Source organism: Puma concolor, chromosome C1, assembly GCF_028749965.1.
Source record: "Puma concolor isolate L17-30 chromosome C1, mPumCon1.1.hap2, whole genome shotgun sequence".
Lineage (NCBI taxonomy): Eukaryota > Metazoa > Chordata > Mammalia > Carnivora > Felidae > Puma > Puma concolor.
Genome location: NC_141674.1, coordinates 115,028,253 through 115,053,256, shown reverse-complemented (window position 1 = coordinate 115,053,256; position 25,004 = coordinate 115,028,253). Strand labels below are relative to the sequence as shown.

Below are 25,004 nucleotides of genomic sequence, written 5' to 3'. Positions count from 1 at the left end.
TTTATAGTTTTTTCTAGTTTTTTTTTTCTTATAATTGATTCTTAGTTTCATACCCTTGTAGTCAGAAAACATGTTTGATATGATTTCAATTTTCTTGAATTTACTGAGATTTGTTTTGAGGCCTAAAATGTGACATACCCTGCAGAGTGTTCCATGAGCATTTAAGAAGAATGTGTATCCTGCTCCTTTTTGTTTTTGTTTTTAAATTTTTTCAACGTTTATTTATTTTTGGGACAGAGAGAGACAGAGCATGAACGGGGGAGGGGCAGAGAGAGAGGGAGACACAGAATCGGAAACAGGCTCCAGGCTCTGAGCCATCAGCCCAGAGCCCGACGCGGGGCTCGAACTCACGGACTGCGAGATCATGACCTGGCTGAAGTCGGACGCTTAACCAACTGCACCACCCAGCCGCCCCAATCCTGCTCCTTTTTGACTGGAATATTCTATCTCTACCTGTTAAGTTAATTTGGTTTAATGTGCCAGTTAAGGCTGATGTTTCCTTATGGATTTTCTGTCCAGATACTCTATCCATTGATTTAAGTGAAGTGTTAAAGTCCCCAACTGTTATTGTACTGTTGTCAATTTCTCCTTTTTAAGCCTATTAATATTTGCTTTGTATATTTTGGTGCTCCTATGCATGCTGCATAGATATTTATATCACATTTCTTCATTTGATCCTTTTATGTACAGCCCCTCTTATTTCTTTTATCACAGTCTTTGTTTTAAAGTCTATTTTGCCTGATTGAGTGTAGCTATACCAGCTTTCTTTTGCTTTCCACTTGCATGGAATGTTTTTTTGGTTTTTTTCATCCCTTAACTTTGGGTCAGTATTGCTTTGCCTCTGAAGTAAGTCTCTCATAGACGGTGTATAGAGGCATGAGGCTCACAGAGACCAATCCACGCTCACATAATCAGGCACTGACAGTGCCGAAATATTAAATATTAAGATTTAATTCTAAATGTAGGTTATTGCAAAACTGTACTTTCTATTTCTCCTTTACTATACTTGATTATTTTTTAAGCTTAACAAAATCGATTTACTCTTCTCACTTTCAATGTGAGTTTTAATGGACCCACTGTGTACAAATAATGTTAAGTCCTATTGCTTAATTCACATGTTGCTAAAGTATGGGTAAGAAGGCAGCAATGATATCAAACTGTGTTTGCATAGGGTAGAGATGTTGCTCAAACTCTCCAAAACTATATCAGCCTTCAAGAATGTCCATCAGAGACTCAGTATTTTACCAAATACTTTACAGACATAGGCAAAATCTGACTTGTGGATAATATTCATTAGTATTTCCACCAAATTATGCTGCTGGATGTATAGATTACTTTAAGGATTTTTATTTGTTCATTTTACTTTTTATTTTAAATTTAAACTTAGAAGTAAGATTATAGATCCACCAAAATTAAGCCTGGTACACAAGGTGAGCGCAATGGGAAAACAAGAGATTTTTACAAAACTCTCCAAATTGTTTTATTCAACTTTTCATAAAAAGTCAACACCTAAAAACATCAATATCAAGTACTGAATTAATTAAGTATGGCGTATAATGGAAGTAAAGAATCTCTTGAAGGAGACTTTCACATGGTCTTTTGAAGATCTTCGATTTTCAGATGATTTGCTTTTAAAATTGAGTTAGCAAACAATGCAACTTAGTACATGCCATGGATAGCATATCAATTTACCAGTACTTGAGACTTATTTTATTTTGCAAAGTTCGTTTCGGAATGGGGAGCCTGAAAATTTATCTGTCTACACAATGTACACTATCAAATATTCATGCCCTAAGAATTCAATTTGAAGACTTTCTGACCTGGTACTGAATGGAATGTTCATGAATGAGGCCACCAAGCAGCCGCTTAGAGATGAATCATGATTTATGAACAAGCCAGAGTTTCCCACTACATTAAATAATCAGGTGTGAAGGTCTCAGGGACAAACATAGCAACGATTTTAGAATCTTAGCAGATTTAAAATCTCTTCCTGGTTGGCTCATAGACATGCCAAAGAAATGTAAATATTAAGTTTCCTAACTCTGAGCAGCAACATTAGCCTAAGATTGGTAAAATGGATAAATATATTTGGAACAAAGGGACCTCTAATTAAATCCACACAGACCAGAATCCTGTTACCACCAGTCATTTTGAAAGATAGGTCTGTAGAAACACTCACTTTTTAAAATAGATACAGAAATTGCTGCTTCAGCTCTGGGTCCCTCTTGTATGTGTTCAAACCCTTAATAAATCTATCTGTGTTTCCCATGTACAGCATGCAAGTGTTCTAAATATGCATCCCCCTCTACATGCATTGACATTTTCCTTTATTTTCTGATGTTTATCACTCTGAAATTTCAAAGACAGCTACTGTGCTTGTGTTTTAATACATGGTGTCCTCTTTTTAAATCACTATTCACATGGCTCATGATTGTGAACAAGTCAATTAGGATTGTCTCCTCTTCTCACCTAAGACAGTTTTTCAATGTATTATAAAATTTCAGGCAAAATTTTACTTGTCTTGTCCTTGAGCTTTCTTTGCCCCTCCCCTCCCCCACATTTCTGGGTAGATCAGTAGTGTCAAGTATATTAGGAATGGACACAAAAGCTTTATAGGAAGATTCCAAAGTATGATCTGTTTTATTTCCTTTCTTTTTTTTTTTTTTTTTTAAATTTTTTTTTCAACGTTTATTTATTTTTGGGACAGAGAGAGACAGAGCATGAATGGGGGAGGGGTAGAGAGAGAGGGAGACACAGAATCGGAAACAGGCTCCAGGCTCTGAGCCATCAGCCCAGAGCCTGACGCGGGGCTCGAACTCCCGGACCGCGAGATCGTGACCTGGCTGAAGTCGGACGCTTAACCGACTGCGCCACCCAGGCGCCCCTGTTTTATTTCCTTTCTAATGGCAAGTGTCATACCCATTCTGGCTACAGCAGCATATCGGGGTAACAGTTCCAGTCAATGGACTCACAAGTATTTAATAATTATTAGTACATTAGTACAGAGCAACAAGCGACTGCTAAGATCTTCAACTTTAAGTTGGGCTCCGCCAGTGCATGTTGAAAGGGCATTTCACTCATCTCAAAGTTAATTTCCATTGTCATAGCCCCCAGATTCCATCACCCTTTATCACATCATCCTTTATCACATGTAAAAAATGATATATATCACAAATCTGTTACCCTTTTATATCCAAGAACTTCAGTACCAGAAACCCACAGTCTATAAAAGACAAAGAAAAATCTACCTGAAGTCCCCAAAGTTATCTTACACCTGACCTGCAGGCCCCCCACTCAACCATTTTTAGTTTATAAATAAAATATCTTTTACTGAGACATATTGAATACATTATTTGCTTTTCCTGACCACTTTTACACATATATGAAAGTGTGCATACAAATTCTTTCTGTAATTCAATTATAAATCCCTCCTACTTAGAGATTTTAATGTCACCTAAAAACCTCAATAAGTTTTTCACTTACCCTACTGTGCTTTATTTATGAAGATGACAGAAAGTAATAACTAGAAGCAATCTATAAGAATCCTGGAATTTCCAAATTTCTGTTTCTTCTAATTATTTGCCATTTTTTTCCCTAAGTTTACTCCTCCCATTATCAATGTTAAAGCTATATTCATCTCTGTAGGTAAAGTTATTCTACTTGTCTTTTCCAAAGATAATCTAATGAGGCCCCCTCAGGTACTAGTTTTAGACAAGTATCTGTTATTGCTGGATTCATCAACATTGACCATGAGGATATTAATGGTCTGTTTTATCTACATGTTCTCTTACTTGTCTCTAATTTCCATTTAATTAGGCATTCACAATCAGCCTCTGCTTAATGTAGATCATGTATTTTAAGATGGTATCATTCTAATCATTCCTCTTGCCATAACATAGGAAGGTTTACTCATGGGGGATGTAAGGGCCACAGTGATATGGACCACTGGGGGAAGACAAGAAGCTTAAAGAATTGAAGTCATTACTAAAGCAAGGAATTTTGCAGGGCTGGCACCTAAACATGAAATAATCACAGGTTAGAATACATCCAGAGGGTTGTAGTGAATTGGGTTGATTCCTCTGGGGTCTATATTCCAGGAAACCCAATGCAATGAAGGAGCTATTCTATCTGGCACTCAATATGAATAGTCCCTCGGCTAAGATTACCATATATATTATCTAATACCTTCTAAATAATGTTAATGAATTTCTATTTTACAGGGGAAAAATGAAGTTTAGAAGGGCCAAGGAACCTAGTCCATATCACAGAAGTAACAAAGTGATGAAAAAGATACAAACCCAATTCTATGTGTCCATAAAGCCTAAGCACCTGAATCGCTTGATAACACCTTACTCAGTAGTTGATGACGTAAGAATTAAGAGCCAGTATTCTCAGACAAAGGGCTGATGTAAACTGGGCTAGGATCAGGACACATTCTGGTCCAATGGGGAAGTAGCCCACTAGGCTAAACCAAAGTGGAAAATTCAAGTCCCATCTGGGCTAAAGCAGCATGGCGAGCCTTGTGGGAAAGCTTGGTGGGTATGGTGATGTCCAGGATGTAGCCCTAGCACATTACATCTTTGTCAACTAGTTTCAGATTCTTCCTGCTGGTGGCTCTGAAGTCAGTGGTGTGCTCATAATTGTTTCAGAAAGAGGTTAGATCTAGCTCACTGGCTTAAGCCTTCTGTTGATGTTTCTATAAAACAGATCATCAGAACAAAAGCTGGGAGAGACTGATATATGCAAAGCCAAAATCTGTCTCCCTCGAGTGTTTACACATTGAACCTCAGTTGTTTGCTCATGCAATGTGGGCATGAAAATGTCTACCTCCTCCTCTGCAGAATGGTTTCTCAAATCTTTTATTTTTAAAAAATGTTTTAAGTTTATTGTGAGAAAGAGACAGCACAAGTGGGGGAGGGACAGAAAGAGAGAGGGAGAGAGAGAATCTCAAGCAGGGTCCACACTGCCAGAGCAGAGCCCGACATGGGGCTCGAACTCATAAAACCATGAGATCATAACCTGAGCCAAACCCAAGAGTCAGACGCTTAATTGACTGAACCACCCAGGCACCCCTCAAATATTTTAACGACAACTAGACTCTTTGATTCCTTTCTGTCATGGATGCAATTTTCATTCCAGTAGGCCTGCTCAGTGATGGCCAATAATCATGTGACAGATTCCATCTGCCTCATTAGCTCATCATTACCCACTGAAACTACTGTAAATTATTGATATTCAGGTTACAGTTTTCTTTTCTGAATATCATGTTGCCTTTTCCCAATATGTCAGGCATTTAGTTCTATATTGAAGAATCCTTTGGCCTGTATGATAAAGTGGTCTATGATTTCTTGTAGCTTTATGGTGTCTGTCTTAATATAAAGCACTTGCATATGTTAGCCAACACTTTTCTCACACAGAGGTCAATAGAAACAATGGATTATACATTTAGGTCATCAGTTCCCTGATTTCATCCTTGAGTGACTTCCAAACTCTCTGGAAGATGGCTGTCTGATCTTCATGATTCATGCACATTTATTTTGCCAATTTGGTCTAGAATATCCTGAGTATTGATCAACTGTTTGATATAGTATTTTAAGCCTACCAATTTCAGAAAACAATTTGTGAGTGAGAATCTCATTACCATCCACATATATCTTTTAAGTTCTCATTATACACCAGACAGTATGCTAGGTGTTGGGCATAAAAAGGGGTGTTCAGGTCTGATTAATCCCTTCCCTGAATGTGCAGAGCCATCAAGGGGAAGTAAATGACACTGCAACAGAGCATGTGTATTTAAGTGGCACCGATGGCCGTCCAGGAGCAAGAAACGTCAAAAAGGTGTGCTGGTCAGTAGGGAGTGCAAGGGACATAGTTGAGTCGAAAGGGCAGGGGCTGTGTTCAAGTTACTCTGGCTTCCCAGCAACTACAGAATGCTGTGTGCCTAATACTAAGTCAACAACTGTAAGAAGGGAGGAAGAGGAAGTTGTATGAAGGGAGGAACACTCACAGGGGAATAAGTGCCAGAAGCACAGTCTTAAAAGAAGTGGTATAAGATGCATCTGAGGTACGCAGAATTAATCAATTTAGATGGAATATTTCTCTGGTCAATTCTACGAGATAAACCTGGCAAGCAGAGCTAGCTAGATATTATGGGCTCCTAGTACACACATACTTTCTTGAGCTACAGACCAAGAACATAAGTCATCATGTGTTTATAACTTTGTTTTGATTTTTTGGTTGTTGTTAAATAATAAACACATATCATAAAATGCTATCAAATATATTTTTCAAGGTTTTGTTAATAGTTCTGTCCTTGGGGGCGCCTGGGTGGCGCAGTCGGTTGAGCGTCCGACTTCAGCCAGGTCACGATCTCGCGGTCCGGGAGTTCGAGCCCCGCGTCAGGCTCTGGGCTGATGGCTCAGAGCCTGGAGCCTGTTTCCAATTCTGTGTCTCCCTCTCTCTCTGCCCCTCCCCCGTTCATGCTCTGTCTCTCTCTGTCCCAAAAATAAATAAACGTTGAAAAAAAAATCATTTAAAAAAAAATAGTTCTCTCCTTGGTTCTTTCTCATACATATATACATATAAGCTTTTAATGTATTTATTTTACAGTTGACCATTAATAAAACTTCAGTATTACGCTAAGCAAAGGAAGTCAGTCAGAGAAAGACAAATATTGTAGGATTTCACTCAAGGGGGAATTTAAGAAACACAACACTAAGGAGGGCACTTGTTGGGATGAGCACTGGTTGTTATATGTAAGTGATGAATCACTGGGTTCTACTCCAGGAACCAACAGTACACTGTATGTTAACTAACTTGAACTTAAATAAATAAATTTTTTAAAATTCAGTTAAGAAGTCAGCATGTTTAGAATTCTGCCTCTGATTGAATAAAGACCATCAGTGCAAAAGCCAGATATCACCACATAGCAGGCCAACAGAAGCAAAGAATGAAGGGAAATGCAGGGCTTTTGATTACAGTAGAGTCTAGTTGCACCATCGCTTGCTTGTATGACTTTGGAAATGTCACTTCATCTTTTTGTAGGGATTCTCCCCATCCATGGCAGGCATATATCTAGAAACTTTCAGGCCCTTTGCATCTATTCCTCTACACTTCCCTGCTTGGACTCTTTGTGTTAATGGGCTTCCCTGTGGGTTGCAATGAGAAAGACATGGCAATCAAGTCTGAGTTTCAGTAGGGATCCGGCTCAGAATTGACAAGGTCCTCAAAGCTTGATATTCCCTGTGAATCACCCCCATGGTTTTATCCTGAGCACTTTCCACTGACCTTGGATTCTCTTATCACTAGATGAGGCTCTGCAGAAAAGGGAAGAAACAAGTGGCCAATCAGCATTGTGAAAGCAACAGCTGGGCTTTACCTCAGAATCAGCAGGCTTCCCTCCAGCCCTCTGGCTCCACATGTAGCCCTTGGAAGTTCCTCGTTGATGCCCATCTGTTTTCCTTTCTTAGTGTTAGAATTGGCTGAGATGTTTCAGAGAACTTCCCAACATGAGGTCTAGCCTCTTTAAGGAGTAAATACTTTCACACATTTACACATGTGGCATTTAAACACATCACATGGACACGGAGTCAACACACAGTCTTCAGGATTAATATTCATGTGGACACTTGCTAGGGGAGAGCAGATGTTTGCGATCTCCTACAAACTGGTTGCATTTGTAGTGGGATGGGATCCAGCAGCTGATAATCAAAAGGAAGGAGGAGGCTCTGGTTAAAATTAATTCTTCTAAATCCACTGCTTTTAAATTAATCTTATTGTTTAAGTCCTCAGTTCACAGGAAACTTGACTTTAATTGTATTTCTGATATATATAAACCAGTTAGGTTTTGGAGACATCCACCTTAGATTTGGAGAAATTGGAGTTAATATCCCAACTTTAACGTATAGCAAAGCATTAGATTTTTTATGTGAACATATTTCATTATTTTAGTGAAGTATAATGACCAAGAGGAAGATATCCTATTAGGTACCTTTTGTTTATATAGTCCTTTTTAAAAAATGTTTATTTATATATTTTTTGAGAGACGGGGAGAGAGAGAGAGAGAGAGAGAGAGAGAGAGAGAGAATTCCAAGCGGGTTCCATGCTATCCTTGCAGAGCCCAATGAGGGATTTGATCTCACAAACCATGAGATCATGACCTAAGCTGGAATCAGGAGTCAGATGCTTAACCAACTGAGCCACCCAAGCACCGGCCATGTAGTTTTTAACTATCATGATTTTTTTTTATTTCCTCCCCTTAGATTATACCCATCTTTGAAGTCTGACAGCTAGAAATTCCATGACTTTGATAAATGCTTTAGTACATACGAGGCTCAGTGTCCTCCTCTGCAAATTGGGTATATAAATGTGCTTACTTAATGTGGTCTGTTAAGGAGAGATTCTCAAAAAAAAAATGTGCCTCAAAATGTGCCACATTGCTTATGACACAGATTGCTGGGCCCCACCTGCAGAGTTTCTAATTCAGTAAATCTGGGACGGAGCTGAAATTGCATTTGTAACAAAAATCCTAAGTAATGCAGGTGCTGTTGGGTAGGGGCCTCGCTTTGAGAAACACTCGCTTTGAGAAACTGTCAATGGGTTAATATGTGTAAACTTTACACAGTACGAAATAAATAAAGGATAGATACATTTGCTATCACTATTGAAGGTAGGTGTGTGTGATGCACCTGGGCACCTGGTGCAGATACCCAGAGGAAACTAGCTTTCAGTTTTCATTCTTTTGAGCTTTGTATGCAAATGGGAAGCAATCTTAGTAAGTCAGCTTTTTTTTTTTTTTTTTCCAATAAACTAAATACTCAGTGGAGAAGGTAAGATCTCCTTGTGGTTGCAGGCAAAGATAGGTACCCACCCAGGCTCATTAAAAACAATTAGCTGAGAGTCCTGGTAGCAGACAGAAGAGGAGAGGAGGAACCTGGGGGAGTTACTGACGCCTAAAGAAGAGGGCTCTGGTCCAAAGTCTGAAGCCCCGAGTGCCTACTTGGCTGTAGTCAGATGGAAGGATTCCAGGCCTGGCAGGGACCTCCAGCAGGCTAAGAGACTCTCAAGCGTTCTTTAAAAAGTCCAAAAGAAAGCAAGCTTCATTAAGTTTATGATTACAATGATAGCAGGTGATAGTAAAGAGAAAAAAGCATAATAGAGTCAGCACAAGTTTCAATTCCTGTTAAGTATAATTTCTGGTTGAGTTTGCCTTCCTTTAATAGGAAAAAAGGAGAGAACACAAGTGAAATATGAGTGTGAGCGGGAGTCGAACTTGTGTTTCGAGTCCCTGATCGATTGCAACTGTTCGGGGTGGGGGAGACCCCCCTTCCCACTGCTGGGTCACCAAACGCATCGCTGTGGCTGTAGTGGCTATCTGGATTAGAGAAGGAGCTGAATGGTATCACTAAATTTGTCTAGACTCTAGATTTACAAGTAATTCTCCAATTTAGGGGCTCAAGCATTATTTGGAAATTAATTCACAAGTCTGTATAAAAAAAGAGCAAAGTTTTTCTTTCTTTTTTTTTTTTTGTCTTGTTTTGTTTTTAAGTATTAGAAGTACAGAGAGGGCGTCCATAAAAATCAGGCTTGAATTATTGTGGCCCGAATATCCTAGGTGCTCTGTTGTGTGGGAAAGGAGATGTACTTGGAAAAAAAAAATCTGTACCAAAGAATCATGGGCCTCTAACATCCTGTCTTATCTGATTGTAATTTAGGATATCAAGCATCTGTTAGGCACATTCTGCAGGCAGTAAATTAAGGGGACTTAAAGAGTAGGAGATAGAAATCCCTAATCAAAGGTGAGATAAATGCACAGAAAGGTACACAATAGAAGGGTGTGCACAGATTGGCATGGACATGAGAGCATGAAGTTTCTGACTTGTCAGTAGGATAAGTGCTGTGAATTTTGATCTTGCAATGGCTCTTCCACAGTGGTGAACTATCTGTCCCTGTTTATGACACACTGCAATTATCTGCAGCCCAAGTCCCACTAATGGACTGTGGAACAAAGTGGAAGCAACCGATAAGGGCCGAGCAGATAGGCACGAACACCTCAGTGCTCTGTTCTAAACAAGGCAGCTGCCGGTGTGTGGGAGCTTCTGTGAACGGGAAGGAGTCTGAGCCAGGCGAGAACACGGGGAGTGCTGTGTAGGCAGAGAGGTCCCAGGGATACCTGCTGCATTTACCCTGAGGGGCGGGTCATTTCTGAAGTTTCTACGTCCACACGCCCCCCCCCCCCCCCCCCGGCCCGTGCCCCGCACTTTTCCCCACCAATCACCAATTTCTGTGAGGCGTCATGCTGTGTTTCAGACACTGCGTTTACATGTGTGTTACAGGCATGTGACAATTTAGGAGTGTATGTGCGCACACAGAGGCGGCGCCAAGCCATCGCTTGGGAGGGGCGTCCTGAGTCACCCGCAGAAACAGGTAATTTGAGGGAAGATCCTGTGCTTGCTGGCCACGCTCTGCTTGGACCCCCTCCCTCCATCCCCACCCCATGAAGCTGGCTGCCCCCCTCCCCCCCCACCCACCGCTCATGTCCACCAATGAATAGCTGCTATTGCTGGGGGAGGTGGTGTGTGTACCTCGCTGCAGGAGGTCACAGGTGATGCCCAGGGCCTGTCTCTGAGACATCTCTGGGAGAGAAGGCTGCTCTGGACGCCCTTGAGCCCGGTTTCTGTTTCCTCGAACCTGTTCTACTGGGTCCTCGACACACCCTTCCCTCATTCCACGCTATGTGCGGGACTTCTCTTTTCGACATGGATTTGTCACTCGGTGAATAATTTCTGAAACAAATGACACCTCAATAAATGGCCTTGTGAGTGTTGTGCAGGGGCAAGCTAAGTCATCGTGTAAGAAAATGCAAAATCTTTCTTCTTATGACGTCGTAAACACGTTTCCGAAATAACTACAGGGGTGCCTGGGTGGCTCAGTCGGTTGAGCATCTGACTTCGCTCAGGTCATGATCTCAGTTTGTGGTTTTGGGCCCCACGTGCTGAGAGTTCAGAGCCTGAAGCCTGCTTCAGATTCTGTGTCTCCCTCTCTCTGTCCCCTCCCCCCGCTTGCACGCTCTCTCTCTTTCTCTCTCTCTCTCAAAACTAAATAAACATTAAAGAAATATTAAAAAAAAATGAAAATAGCTACACAGTTACAAAAACTTTCTCTCAAAACTAAATAAACATTTAAAAGATATTTTAAAAAAATGAAAATACACAGTTACAAAAACTTTCCAGGTCTTTAAGTGTGCAAAATCAGTAAGAATGCTTTGTAAGCCTCCTACCCCCACCCCCTGAAACTTGAAAACTTACAGATGATGTTATTTACATGTAGAGATATGAATGAAACTGCTATTTTATGAGTGTGTTGCTATTATTTTAGCTAGAGTTGATAAATTGCATTGATATATATGTGTATGTTTATATGCATACATATTAATATTTAAAGATATATTGCACATATATATTTGTAGATTTAAATCATATGAATATATTTCTAGATTAAATATATGTGTGTACATTTATCTTTAAATAAACTTAGATAAATACATGTGTTGTATATTCATCTGTATATGTATGTTACATATTATATATATAAATATATATATATATCTTTAAATATTAGCATGTATCACCTTGATTTCTCCATAATTATAAATTCTGGAGACTTTATGATTCTTCCAGATCTTTTACCATTTTGCCAGTTATTAGAAGATTTAGATGATTTTGCTTTATTTACTTTGTATTAAAACCCTTATGTTGGAATTAGATGTCGCAACAATAGCAATATATAAATCATGCCAAGTTACTGTAAAGTTTCATTGCTAATTGCCCAAGTCTTATTAAACTGCAGAAAAATGGAGACATAGTACTTTAGTGACACGATGACCAAGCTGGACTCTACATTTTGTCATAGAAGTTGCTATTAAATGAGAGGCACTATTAGATGGGATTGCAGATACAGATGCAGATACAATGATACAATATTTTTGGCCTGAAACCGTCTTTTAAGCATATTAGAAACAATGGTGCTAGCAACACATACGGAGTGTGTACTGTGAGCCACACTCGTGCTGACAACTTTTTATAAACACTGCAAAGGAAAGATTATCCCTACTTAAAGATGAGACCATAGGGCTCATGAACTTAATCATCAACCCAGCCTAATGTGTGTAGCAAAGCTGAGACTTGAAAAGGGGACATCTGTGCTCAAGGCTCATGTCCTTCCCTTCACATGACTCATTCACAACCAACAAAAGTACTACCTGCTTGTAACACAGACATGCCAGCTGCCTTAATTTAGAAAAGTAGCCAGCACTAATAATTCTTTGAAATAATCATAATTTCTGTATTTTCTCTACTCAGAATGACCCCCCGTTGAATGTGTTGCTCTATTGTTCAATGACTTATGTGATTTTTTTTATTGAAACCTGAAACCAAAAACATAAATTACTGTGTTTTGGAAATAATTCGGCACCACTTATCAGAGTTCCTACAGACTGGATATTAATAAAGAGAGTGCACTCTGAATTAATTGTCTTCCACTTGGAACTACATTTGCTTATCCAACACTAGTTACGATGCTGTCAGTAATCGAGACTGTACTCCATGGATTCAGCTAAGATGGTGATGGCAGCCAGCAGGTGGATTTTTATTTTATTTTATTTTATTTATTTTTAAAGTTGTAGTATAGTTGACACCCAATGTCACATTAGTCTCGTGTGTACGACATAGCGATTCGACATCTCTATATGTGATGCTGTGCTCACCACACATGTAGCCGCCATCTGTCAGGGAAGGTGGATTTTTGATTCAAATTGGATCTGGATTATACTGTTTCATTTGAGTCTCTTTTAAGAGTACTTAAAAAAATTCTCTTCCACGAACAGATTTGGAACACGAACTTTGGATTTAGGCAAATCTGAGTAGGAATGCCTGCTGCTTACTAACGTTGTCAACCCTGGGCAGCATTTTATGTCTCTGAGCCTTGAAGTTCGCATCTTTACAAGTTTATAAAACCTGCCTCTGAGTGGTGCAAGAACTCATTGAGTTATCAATCCGTGCAGATCCCCAGTGTCTCTGACATCTAAGAAGCAGTCAAATTAGCCACCTTTGAGTCCTTATTTGAAACGACTTTGGTTGTTTACCAAGACTGTGTCAGCCTTCCGAAAGGCACGTATTTTTCTTCAAATGTACGGTGATAAACGCAGACAAAATAGCCCTGTTTGTGTTCCCAGTATGTTTTCTAGGCCACTGGCATTTTCCAATCCCTAAGGCCACCCACAACATGCTAGGGGCCAAGAGAGGCACCTTGGAGGCTCTGAACAGTTGAGCGTTTCCCCTGTCGGCGGCTGTGCCTCTCAGCCTGGTCCCAGGGTGGATGAAGCATCTGCCATTCTTGTGCACAGACACAGGTTACTCAGTCAGGACAGAAAGTGTAAGTGGGTCTAGAAACACGGTAACCCACCTGGAGGGCCAGGGATTTAACACTGAGCAGATTTTTAGTCACTGACATTTTGTTTCATTCGGTTCCCAGGAAAATCATTTTGGAATCATTTCAAATTAAAAACTGGGGCCTTGGCTGAGGATGGCGTCTTATGACAGGCATCTTGCTGAAGGCCCAGAATCTCCAGAGCCATTCATCAACATCCAGTCCTGCAGTGCTACGTAATAGCAGAGCATTGTTTGTTCATTTCAGAATGGGCTGGCTAGCCAGTCAAAACGAGTCAGTCAGAATGCTTGACTTGCAGAAGCACAAGCTTGCTTTGCAATTTGTTCTACTACTGACATAGAGTCCTTAACCGTCTCCCACTAAATAAAAATATTGTCTAACATGGGGCACTTGGGTGGCTCAGTTGGTTAAGCAGCTGACTTCGGCTCAGGTCATGAGCTCGTGGTCTGTGAGTTGAAGCCCTGTGTCTGGCTCTGTGCTGACAGCTCAGAGCCTGGAGCCTGCTTGGGATTCTGTGCCTCCCTCTCTCTGCCCCTCCTCTTGCTCGCCTCTCTCTCTCTCTCTCTCTCTCAAAAGTAAATAAACATTTAAAAATTTTGAAAAATATTGTCTAACAAAGATTTCCATGTGAGCAAACATGTTACCCAAAGTCTCAAGTAGCAGCAAGTTCTGGACAAAGATGTAGACAAAGATCAGATATAAAGAAAGGAGGGAGGGAGACATTGTGGGAAGTAACAGATTCTGGACAGGGTATAAGAATAGGGGCTCAAGAAAGATCTGGATGGTGTTGAAGGCACCAAATCCAGAACCATCTCTCTCTGGTGAGACTTAAAGAAACTTTCGAAAGCGGTACCAAGTAGAACAAACACAGGGTTTGGAATTAAGGAATCTATGCCTCCATGCTGTCCCTGTCCCTAATTGTCATAGGCATCTTCAGGGTCACTTAACTTCTCTGGTCCCCCAAAGGTGTATCTTATTCTAATGCATGTACCTTGTCTGGGCACTCAATAGGTGTTCAGTAAATGTTAGCTGTAATTACCATATCACTTTCAACAAGTATTAGCTGAGTATGTATTGTGATGAGTCACAGGACTGGATTTTGGGGAAAAAATACATATAATAACTGCCCAGAAAATAAAGAAATGCCATCTGTTTGGCTGAAATGCAGGACTTGAGTTGGGCACATAGGAGAAAAGCCCGGGCAGTATATTGATACACCTCGTGGATTTGTTCAGGTAAATTTCTTGTTTACACTTGCTCACACCCACATGTTTTAATTGTGTCACCTTTCGCTCTCAAAACTGTTTTGGTTTAGATGCTAAATTATATGGGCAATGTGCTTCTAGGGCCCATTAATTCAGTGCAAGCAAATTATAATTAACACAGAAAAAAGAAGACTAAGGGAATGTGGTATCTTTTGATCAGGTGTGACCAGAGAATGGGTAGTGATATTAACTGATGTTGGATGATCCTTACGTCATGTTAATTCAGGAGATGACCAACAACATTTTCTTTAAGAGTTTAAAGTTAAAGCCTGATGAAAGAAATACCATAGATAACATTTTCGTTGTAAGCCTCCAGTGGTCTTAAAGTTCAAGGTCTTTAAGAATCTATATGACATCAGTGTGAGCAATAATGCAGCATGTATAGAAACCTAATTTCTTTTTTTTTTTGAAACAAGAAAACATTATTTTATTTTCTCTCAGTTTTGATGTTTAGAAACCCTAATTTCTAAGGGGTTCCTTCAGGATGCCTGTGAGGGTAATCAAGGATGGGGCTTACCTAACTCAATTAATTTTTACTAAGGACAAAATCAGCTTATTTGGGAGAAAGATGTCTAGCAGAATGCATATCAGCCTGTAAGAGACCGATATATTTGATTTTGAAGCTTCAGAGGAATCAAGGAGTGCCTGGGTGGCTCAGTCAGTTAAGAGTCCAGCTCTTGATTTCAGACTCATGTCATGATCTCATGGTTTGTGGGTTCGAGCCCTGCACTGGCTTTGTGCTGACAGCATAGAGTCTGCCTGGGATTCTCTGTCTCCTCTCTCTGCTCCTCCCTGCTCGCACTCTCTCATTCGCTCTCTCAAAAATAATAAAATGCAATCAACATTAAAACAAGTAGAAAAAAATTAGTAATAAAATAAAGTTTCAGAGGAATTAGGTCACTCTTCCATTCAGTGAAAGTGTATGTAGGGACTACAAGATTCAAGTATCTTCTTGCGGTCACTTTTTACCTTGCACACAGACTTGTAATGGGCTGAATGGCGCCACCCCAAATCCGCGTCCACCTGGAACCTCAGAATGTGGTCTTCTTTGTAAATAAGGTCTTTGTGGATGTAAGTATTTATGGATCTTGAGGTGAGATCAGCCTGGAATTCGAGAGAGAACTGTAAATCCAATGACTGCTGTCCTTATAAAAAGAGGAGAGGACACAAGAAACACAGGGAAGGTCATATGAAGTTGAGGGTAGAGACTGGAGTCTTGCAGCTGCGAACCATGAACACCAAGGATTGGCAGGACCTCCCCAGTAACTAGGAAGAGGCAAGAAAGGGATCTCCACTAGAGCTTTCAGGGAGAGCCCAGCCATGCTAACACTTTGATTTGGGGCTTCTGGCTTCCAGAACTATGAGAGCATGATTTGATTTTGTTTTGAGCCTCTCAGTTTGTGGGAATTTGTGTGGCAGCCCTGGAAAACTATTACGCTTCATGTATGAGATTGTGAAATGTGCTGTGACTCCACACATGTAAACCTGACCTTCTCTGCCCGAGCATGGACCCTAGGCAGAGCGGCCCTGACTCACCTGACTCACGGACAGCACCTTGCTGTTGCACAATGCTGCCCCTGGTCCCAAACAGCCATACTGGTTGTGCTCTATAATCCTTTCTGTCTTGAAGCATTTACTCATAGGAACACCATCATCTGTAACTCTTCCTCAGTCTCCCCTCCCCATGTCCCTTCAACACATACACCTTCACTTCTGGAAATTGTCTCTCATCTTCTGAGATCCAGTGTGAATATAATCTCAGACCCATGATGACACTTCTCCTGATTCAGTCACTTCGAAGAGAAGTGATCCCTTACACATCTGCATTCCCTTCCCACTTTCTTGGCCCACGTCTTAGGGTGTGTAGTAAGTCTTCTGTACATTGTGTTGTAATCCCTTCTGGTGTGGCTTCATGCGGGATAGTCTTGTCCAAGGAATGAAACGGCGTGAGTTTGAAAGACAGAGTCCTGTCTGATTTGTATCTCCGTCTCTGGACTTTGCCTTGCACAAGTAAATGTTCAACAGCAACATGTTGACTATTTTGCCCTGGCTGCCTCATTCCAGAGTGATAAAACTGAGATGTTCTCTAAAATTACTTTTCCATCACTATAAATTTGACTTGAAAGCCATGCAATTGATGCATTTGCAAGGGATTATCTTTTGCCCATAGCTCATTAAGCCTGCGCTCAGAGAAACAGCCATCCTCAAGACCCCAAGTGAAAAAGTGGCCTGTGCAAATAGCCTGGCATAAGGACACATACCCACAACATCACTGCTCATGCAGTGACTCTGCTTGGTGGCTGCAGATCTGGGGTGTGGGCAATGGATGAGTTAACTTGGAAAAGGCACCCAGAATTTGTCAGGGGGAATAAGAAGGCACAGCACCTCATTAGTTTGTTCCCAGCAAACAATTTTCAGGAATTAGCCACATAGTGATACTCCTAAAAAATGCTCTTTGTAAATGAACAGAACTGATATGACAGGCATTTCAAAACAGTAATCGTTGGATTAATGACACTGCTGAAGAACGAGGGCTCATTATACCTAATTTGGGAGATTGCAAATATGTTGCATAGATGAGTTACAAGGTGGCATTTGGGCAAATCGGCTGGACAAATGTGATATGACATGATAGTGCCCCTTTGGATGTTTTAGAGATACATCCAAAGGGGCACACTTTTACTTGAAGAATATAGAATAATATTGCATATTTAAGTGTATGAGTTCAAACTGAGTTCGTAAGAAATTGGCCCTATGATGGGTATACAATATTACAGGAATATGTGATCACACTTAAAGGGACTCCACCAGATAAAAAGTCACATGTGGCAAAGAGGATTTCATGGCGGTTGCCTTCTGAGACTCACATATCTTCCTATAATAATGCAATTATTCATCATTGGCCATTTGACATTAAACAATGTAAAGTGAGGTTTTTTTTTTGTTTTTTATTTAAATTCCAGTTAGTTAACATACAGGGCAATATCAGTTTCAGACGTACAATTTAGTGATTCCTCACTTCCGTACATCACTTGTGCCCATCACAACAAGTACGCTCCTTCATCCCTGTCACCTGTTTCACCCATACCCCCTCCCACATCCCCTCTGGTAACCATCAGTTTTTTCTCCATAGTTAGAGTCTATTTCTTGGTCTGTCTCTCTCTTTCTTTTTTTTTTTCCCTTTCTCATCTGTTTTGTTTCCTAAGTTCCCCATCTGAGTGAAATCATATGGCATTTGTCTGATGGACTTAGTTTGCTTAGCCTCATACTCTCTAGCCCCATCCATGTCATTGCAAACTGCGAGATTCCATTCTTTGTTTGTTGTTGAGTAATATTCCATTATATGTATATATACCACATCTTCTTTATCCATCCATCAGGCGACAGATACTTGGGCTGTTTTCATAGTTTGGCTATTGTAGGTAATGCTGCCATAAACATCAGGATGCTTGTAACCTTGTGGACTAGTATTTTTTGTATCTTTGGCCAAAAACCTAGTAGTGCAATCACCAAATCATAGGGTAGTTCTATTTGTAACCTTTTGGAAACCCCCCATACTGTTTTCCAGAGTGGCTACAATGTAAAGTGATTTTAAATACATGTATCAATAACCAGTAATACTTCCAACAAGCATAGCTTCATATGCTCCATAATACAAAACAGGTTGGATGAGACAGGTAGATTCTTAAGAGTTTAAAAGGGAATGTTCATTCATCCATGAATAGAGAAAGAGCTACATGCTGAAATTAAAACACCATGCAATGAAAAACAGAACCTCTTGCCTGCAGATCTGACTCCAGGTAAATGTAATAGATATCAAACATGCTTGTACACACACACACACACACACACACACACACACACACAGAAAAATGAATACAGTTTTCACATCTTAAATAATGTTGACCAGTTACAAGGTTTACTGAAGAATTATTCCCTTCCATTGTCATTTTACAATAGCTTAAGAGACAGTCTTATTTTTTTATTCACATTTTCTGTGGGAATGCATCCCTTATTTTATTTATCATTTAGTTTAGTATAATTTATATAAAAAGATATTTTAAAATAAAACTAGAATGGTCAAGGGACTCAATGTATCAGAAATTCCATTATGGCAACTTAAATTTTTTTTAATGCTTATTTATTTATTTATTTATTTTTAAGAGAGAGAGAGAGAGAGAGAGAGAGAGAGAGAGAGAGAGACAGAGCATGTGTGGGAGAGGGGCAGAGAGAGACAGACAGACAGAAACACAGAATCTGAAGCAGGCTCTGGGCTCTGAGCTGTCAGCACAGAGCCAGACGTGGGCCCCGAACTCGTGAACTGAGAGATCATGACCTGAGCTGAAGTCAGACACGCAACATACTGAGCCGCTCAGGTGCCCCCCATTAGGTCAACTTAAACACAGAAATAGCCGTTCTGATGATGATACACATTGATGCAAAGATTCACAGTGGCCATATTTATTGGATAATTCAGTTAATCTAGTAACTGGAGAGGTAGTGAGCTTCCTGTGTTGGGGCTTATTTAAATACAGAGATCTCCAAAATACAGATATCCACCCAGCAGAATCAATCACATCCATATTTCCCTGCTACTGCCTCTGAACAAGGACAGACGTATCACACACCATTCCTTTTTTTTAAAATTTTTTTAACATTTTTTCATTTTTGAGAGACAGAGAGAGACAGAGCATGAGAGGGGAAGGGGCAGAGAGAGAGGGAGACACAGAATCCGAAGCAGGCTCTAGGCTCTGAGCTGTCAGCACAGAGTCTGATGTGAGGCTCGAACTCAGGAACTGGGAGATGGTGACCTGAGCCGAAGTCGGAGGCTCAGTCGACTGAGCCACCCAGGCGCCCCTCACACACTATTCTAATACCTGTTTTGTTTGTCTGTCTCCCCAGAAGAGAGTGAGCTTTGAGAGGCTGAGACATGGGTAAGAATAGCAGTAAAGGGTGATGGCAATGATAATAGTAGCAAGTAAGAACAGCAGCAGCCACAGGTTCCTCATGTCCCCACCTCCCCTGCCCCTCCTGCCCTGGGCACACATCTGCCCCTTGCTTTCTGAGCTTGCAGCGTCCAGATCTGTGGCAATGTGGCTTTCTGCCCAGGACACGCTCCACCTGCCTACTGCCTGCCGCAGTGTTTGCCTTGTAACCAGACCACTCTGTACTTGGGAGCTGCAGGCAGGATGCTATTTCTGCAGTGACATTTCCTTCTTTCTTGGCTGTCAAAAGCAGAGGCTGTTCAGGTACCAATCCTCATACTCTTGAATAAGAGAAAAATTGCTGTATATGTAGTTGGAAGGGTGTGGGTTGGAGGTTGGACCCAAGCAGGGTTTCGTAACTGCAAGGGTCAAGGAAGTACGGGAAGATCGGATAAGTACAGCTCTCAGTTTCATTGTGATTGCTGTGGCTGTTTACTAGTTATTTACAAACCACCCATGTTAAGCAGAAGTAAGATAGGTGAAAGTGTATATAATAGGAAAGAATTAGACGAAGCAATGAGGGAATCGTGGGGAAGAAGAGTAATGGCAGAAAAACAAAACAAACCGAACGTAAGGTTAATACAACAAATTAGAGTGAATACATAGCAGGATTCCCTATGATGGATATCATCTTTGCTAACACTGCCTTTGCGTATGAAATACAAACATCATTCTCCAAGTGGAAGAAATTAGGATAGAAATGTTAGCCATGTGTCCCCTGGTCCCCTTTTACTTCTATCCAACCAGGTAGATACCATGCAGGCCAGTGAAAAGAGAGGCATTTTGTTGTTGTTATTGTTGTTGTTTGTTTTATTTCAATTCGGTTTATAGAGCACAGCATGGGGTTTTACCCGAAAGCCTTCTGGGAAAAAGCAGCAAGTAGGAAGGTATCACCTGTCAGTGAGTGGCCTAGAATGCCTGGGCCAGGAGCAAACAAGAGCTGGAGGACCATAACAGGACATGTGAGATAATGTCCTCCATTGAGATATTCCACCTGGATATATGCCCATGTTCGTAAAATATACAGAACCTGAACCGTATGTATTTATCTCATCCACCACTAGTGGATACATGCTCCACGGTCCCTATGGCAAAATTCAAGGACCATCTCTTCCCCCGGCCAAAAATGTGATTGGTTTCATGATCAATGTGTCTCAGCGATCCTGACCAGTGTTTCAAAGGTCATACATGATTTGGAGGCTGCTTGCTTTCCACTGACACTCTTTTGGGTATGACAAGTGCTCCCAGAGTCCTACTGAAGGAGACCTGAAGGTGACATCAGAAAGAGCATGGGGTACATGTCCACAAAGACTTCGCTTTGAATCTCAGCCCCCCGTCATCACCAGTGTCCTGTGCCCCTAGACCAGTTCTACCCAGACACTTCTACCCTGCCCAGTGTCCTCTTCTATGAAATGCAAATCACAGTGTTAGATTACTGGGGGATTAGAGGTGATGTAGAAGAGGTATCTCTCACACAATAGGCGGTCAATAGATGGTTGATATTATTGGCTACTTTTGCTTTGTGCTAACCCATTTTGCCATATACAGGAAGAGAATCTTTTCAATCTCTAGATGCCAGAGCAGTGAAAACCAGCCTGACCTTGGGAACTATCTGGATACTCAAACTAAACTATGGGTGTTGGTAAGAGACTTCTGAGTTGATTAACAAAATAAGTTCATTTACATCATGTAAATATTTGAATCTATTCTTGTATATGACTGCCTAACTTGGATTCTTCCTATAATACGATACATAAATGATCCTCTGGTTGACAGTCTTTGAGCAAACTAAGTGATGCCCAACTCTGCGCGCGCGCGCGCACGCACGCACACACACACACACACACACACACACACACACAAACCCTGATCACCAGGCCCAGTGATCAGTATCTGAATTAGATTCCAAGACACCAGAACTATAAATATTGATCCTTTCCGAGGCAACATGAATGTGAGCAGCCAGAGAATCAGTCCCAACAAGGTTCCATGGGGAAACTCTAGAATCAGATGTCTGAGAGATACAGGACCAACACCAAGGCTTAAAGCCCAGAACCAAGGCTGAATTTAAGTTGTCCAGTGGAGATCTCAAGTTCATGGAGAATGGAGTGAAACTAGATCTGGTCCAAGGTAGGAGGGTCCTAGATGATCACCTCCAACTATCCCTGGTGGTTTTATGAACTTACTCGACGTCCAGAGGCAGATCAGAGAATTACCAAACCAAAGGCTGCCCGACTCATTCCTGTTATTTTATTTGCAGGCATCACTGCACAGGAATCTCTCTATAGTACTGTTGTGTGAGTGTGTGCATAGCTAAATGTGCCTATGTGTTTCAGCCCATGTCTATGTATTTGAGGATGCGAGAATTCCTTTCAATGAGAGACACTACTCTGTGGTGAAAGCCACGTGGAGTGTCAGTAACACCGACCCTTGAGGGATCCCAGAGTCAGAGTTGCGACCCTAAGTGGTGCCGCGAGAGGATCTAGGAGGCCTCTGGCTCAAGGTGCTTGTGCTGGGAACATGTAAATTCATTGTATTGTGAATGCAAGTTTTCAGGCAGAGGCCATGATAAGTGCTTCCAGCCTCTCTCAGTTTGTGGAGTGATCGCCATCTTGCCCCCACCTCGGCACATAAAAGGCTGTGAAGAAAGCTCCCACTGTGTGCACTTTGCCATCTGGAATCCCTTAAGTGAGAACCGTGTCATTCCAGTGCTGCCCATCAATGCCTGTCTGCCTCATCTCTTAGTGTCAGTTTCACTTTCTGTGTCCAATAAGGTCCAAATGGATGGCTGGCTATCTCCCCACACTCCAGTTTGGCTAATAATGGTCCGCTGGCTACACTAATGTGGTCATTACCCCCCTCACGTTCATGGGGTGCAAATGGCCACTTTAACATCCGTCGCTGCTGTCCTAATCCACCACCACCCTTCATACCAGCTGCTCTTAGAACCCAAGAAATTCTGTCTAAAAAGACGGCATCGTGCCCATGCTTCCCACAAGCACTCGGAGATGAAAGAGAGGGTACTGAGGACAACATGCCTGAGAGAGATGATAGCAAGTTCGGGAAGAGAGGAGGCCCTCTGGCAAGGTTTTGAGATACAGCAAATGAAACTAATTCATGAGTAAAGGATCCTGACACGAAATTGGAGCTGGCGGGTGCGTGTGTACAGTCTGGCTTATCTAGGTGACAGAGGGCCGCTTTGGGAGCCGGGGATCTGTCTTCTGCTCCAGGAGCTCTGGCTGGGCTACACAAAATTAATGGGCCTTCACATTTCCATTTGCGGCATGAGAATGGTAAAAAAAGAACGGATTCTGTCAGTCAGGATTTGGGTCAGTGCAAAGTCAAACAACCAAGCAGATGACCCAACAGCCACAGAGAAACAAACCACATAGTCTCAAATGTGGCCCTTGCTGACACCCTTCTTTCTGTGCCCATTACACTGCCCGTGCTGATGGGTTCAACCTCTGGAGTCCCACCGTCAGGGGACAACCCTTATTAGTTATGTGACTTTGAACTGGTGCTTAATCTCTCCAAACCTTCGTTTCTTCATCCATAAAAAGAAACAAAGTAACTGACCTCATGAGACTGATGCGATTATTAAGTCATCTCCTGAGCCTGCTATGTGGTATCTGCTCAACCAATGGCTACAGATAGTACTTTTATTTTCAGAATCAGATGGACATTTGAGAAGTTTGAAGTATTTTAAACTATGATATCCCAGCATCACCATGCCTGCTAACCAGTTAGAATTCCCTAGTCTACATGACTAGAAATGACCATTTAAACATAAAAACAAACAAACAAACAAAAAACTGAATTGACCTGTGACTAAACTAGATGAAATCAACCACTTGGCATTTAAGGATACAATATCAATTTCTTTGCAGACTTCGGAAACTGATTTTGTTTCAATTGGTTCTGGGAGAGAGTTAAATTTCACCTTACCAAAAAAAAAAAAAAAAAAAGTTGGGCAACCCTAAGAATGATTTATGAATAGGTCTCTGATGCATAAAATCTCATTTTCTTCAGTGCATTTGTCAAAAGGTTTTCGGATGTGTGCCTTGTGTAGGACTTGGTTATTGTAATCCCCTCAGCCGCCCATGCAGGAGGCGTATTTTTGCCGAAACTTTCTCTTGACAGGTCTTGGGATGATCATACTTGACTGATGTGTCGGTGTTCTTCCTTTAACTCCTGCACTATGAACTTTATAACAAGTTTTACTTCCCTACATATTAATGCTCGGGTCTTCATGTGCAGATGAACCCAAGCCATAAAACTCGGTTCTGTCGGCCAATTAGGATTCATCTGACAGGCGACACTTTGTCTTGTGTGTGCTAACCCAGCAACGGTGAAAAGACAGCATCTTGTTTGCGTTTCCAAAGATACACCCCCACCGAATAGAAATTACATACGCTTTTTGCTGGCTTAAGCATAATATGGATTTATTATATGGGGAAGATGGATGAGAGATTTTTTTTTTTTTAATGTGCGGCGCAGGCTTTAAAATTATTTACTGTCCTCATTATCATTAGGAAGCAGGCGTTGTCCGATCTATCTCTCCAGCTTTTTATGGTGAAACTCTATTTTAAGATTCATAATTTTTAAGCATCACCTGTTCCTGCACAGAGTATGTGCACACTGCGCTGGAAGGAGTGGCGTCTGACCGATGTCCGATTGCTTTCACAAAAGCATATTTGGAAAGTTGAGAACGTGTTTTCTAACAGAATGCAAAAATTGGGTCCTCAGCAAAGCGGATGCCGCTCAGAAGAACGTTCGCAAAGGAATGGCTGCTGAATTTATGCAGTGTGAACACTGAAAGTAAAAATTCAAATCCTCACCTTTGGGGTCATGGTGATTAATTTCCATTCCAAATGTAACTCTTCTTATAGGCAAGAAATCCAGTAAATATTCCCCTGTGACCATCAGCCCCCTGAGCTGGTGGCAGAATTAATAAAGCTGTCGGGATTTCTTTGGAATATTGCACATCTCCCTGTATGTCACTTAATTGTGAAGTATAAATATGCATATGGCGCTTCCAGGAAGACTAAATATATTAGTCTTTAGGGCTTCAGCGCCTGTTTCTGTACTCATTTATCAATTTTGATTAAATTAGGGGAGAGCATTTTGAAACAAAAAAATACATGAAAATTATGTAGTTTTCCTGGAGAATGGCTTGCATTGTTTTTCCAACCCTAGTGTCTGGGGAGAAATATATATTTTTCGAACACACAGCTTTGGATAATATAAAATGTTCTGTATATGAGATTATGTTCACAGCTTGGGAGAATTGGGGGAAAATGCTCCTGGC

The 25,004-nt window shown here is 41.1% G+C and overlaps 1 protein-coding gene across 3 annotated transcripts in view; it reads left to right on the top strand.

Annotated features, from left to right (window-relative positions):
- The window catches only part of CNTNAP5 (contactin associated protein family member 5), an 811,538-nt gene that overhangs the window by 206,273 nt on the left and 580,261 nt on the right, over positions 1 to 25,004 (top strand). Inside the window, exon 2 of one of the 3 annotated variants that reach the window (XM_086718349.1) lies at positions 10,335 to 10,425. The exons of the other annotated variants lie outside the window; for them this stretch is intronic. Coding sequence (XP_086574475.1) covers positions 10,357 to 10,425 — 69 coding nt within the window. The 5' untranslated portion in view covers positions 10,335 to 10,356. The remainder of the gene's footprint in view (positions 1 to 10,334; positions 10,426 to 25,004) is intronic. 3 annotated transcript variants of the gene reach the window in all.